We start from the raw sequence: 1,215 nt of genomic DNA, 5'->3' as shown, positions 1-1,215 counted from the left end.
CTACAAACCTCATCCCGCCCCCTTGACCTGTCCGTCCTTCCTGGACTGACCTATCCCCTCCCTAACTCCCCACCTACACTCACCTTTACTGGCTCCATCCCCGCTTCTTTGACCTGTCTGTTTCCTCTCCACCTATCTTCTCCTCTATCCATCTTCTATCCGCCTCCCTCTCTCTCCCTATTTATTTCAGAACCCCCTTCCCCTCCCCCATTTCTGATGAAGGGTCTAGGCCCGAAACATCAGCCTTCCTGCTCCTACGATGCTGCTTGGCCTGCTGTGTTCATCCAGCTCTGCACCTTGTTGTCTCAGATTCTCCAGCATCTGCAGTTCCTACTATCTGAATATACAATTTTCACCTCTGTGAGGTTAGGAAAGGGTGTTGGCTAGAACATTCAGTTTTGAAATGGTGCAGTTCACTTCAAGTTGGCATTGCAGATGCTGATTGTATCATGATTTTCCTGCACTGTATCCTTCCCGCAGATTTTAATTGTTAGTATGCTTATGAGTGAAGTTCACAGTTGAAGTGTGTGCATGCAACAAATGCCATTTTGATCCCTCTGTGGCATTGATAGCATCAAACCAATGGAAGTAACTAGAGGCAAAATTATGCTTTCAATCTTTTAAATGAGCTGTAGGGCTTCATAGATACTTTTAATCACCCTTTTCAGTTATTATATACCTTTAAGTAGGTTGAGACTAAAATCCACTGATTGAAAGGTGACTGGAGAGATTCAGTCTGGTTTCCTGAAGGAAAGGAGTTGTAGGTCTGCGAGGGAAAGGTGAGAGAGTGAGTCTCACTATATTACACTTCCAGAGAACATGAGTAAATAGGTCAAATGGCCTCCTCCTGTTCTGTGCCATTAAAATTATTTATGACTTTTGTAACGTTAACCTTAAACTTATAACTTTGACTCATTGGAACTGTGCCTAATTAGATCCTCTTGAACACTTATTCTTTTGACTTCCCAGGGTGCCGTTCCTCCTCTGGTGAAGATTTTAAATTCTGAAGTCGAAGATGTCTTAATCAATGCAACTAGATGCATTCGGATATTATGCACTAATAATCCAGTTAATCAGACCTTAGTGGCTAATGAAGGAGCGATTCCTCTATTGGTGGAGCTGTTAAGTGTGACTTCAGGTAATTTGTTTTTAAACATTTTTCCAAATTGTAGGTTGGATTTTATGCTCAAGCAAAACTCAAGTAGAGATAACATG

General features: G+C 42.1%; 1 protein-coding gene across 1 annotated transcript in view; it reads left to right on the top strand.

Annotated features, from left to right (window-relative positions):
* Window positions 1–1,215, top strand: part of ankar (ankyrin and armadillo repeat containing) — a 113,187-nt gene that overhangs the window by 47,703 nt on the left and 64,269 nt on the right. The window contains 1 exon segment of the mRNA XM_048598739.1: window positions 970–1,138. Coding sequence (XP_048454696.1) covers window positions 970–1,138 — 169 coding nt within the window.

The sequence above is a fragment of the Rhincodon typus genome, chromosome 7 (assembly GCF_021869965.1).
Source record: "Rhincodon typus isolate 14 chromosome 7, sRhiTyp1.1, whole genome shotgun sequence".
NCBI lineage: Eukaryota > Metazoa > Chordata > Chondrichthyes > Orectolobiformes > Rhincodontidae > Rhincodon > Rhincodon typus.
This window is presented reverse-complemented; position numbering and strand designations above follow the sequence as displayed.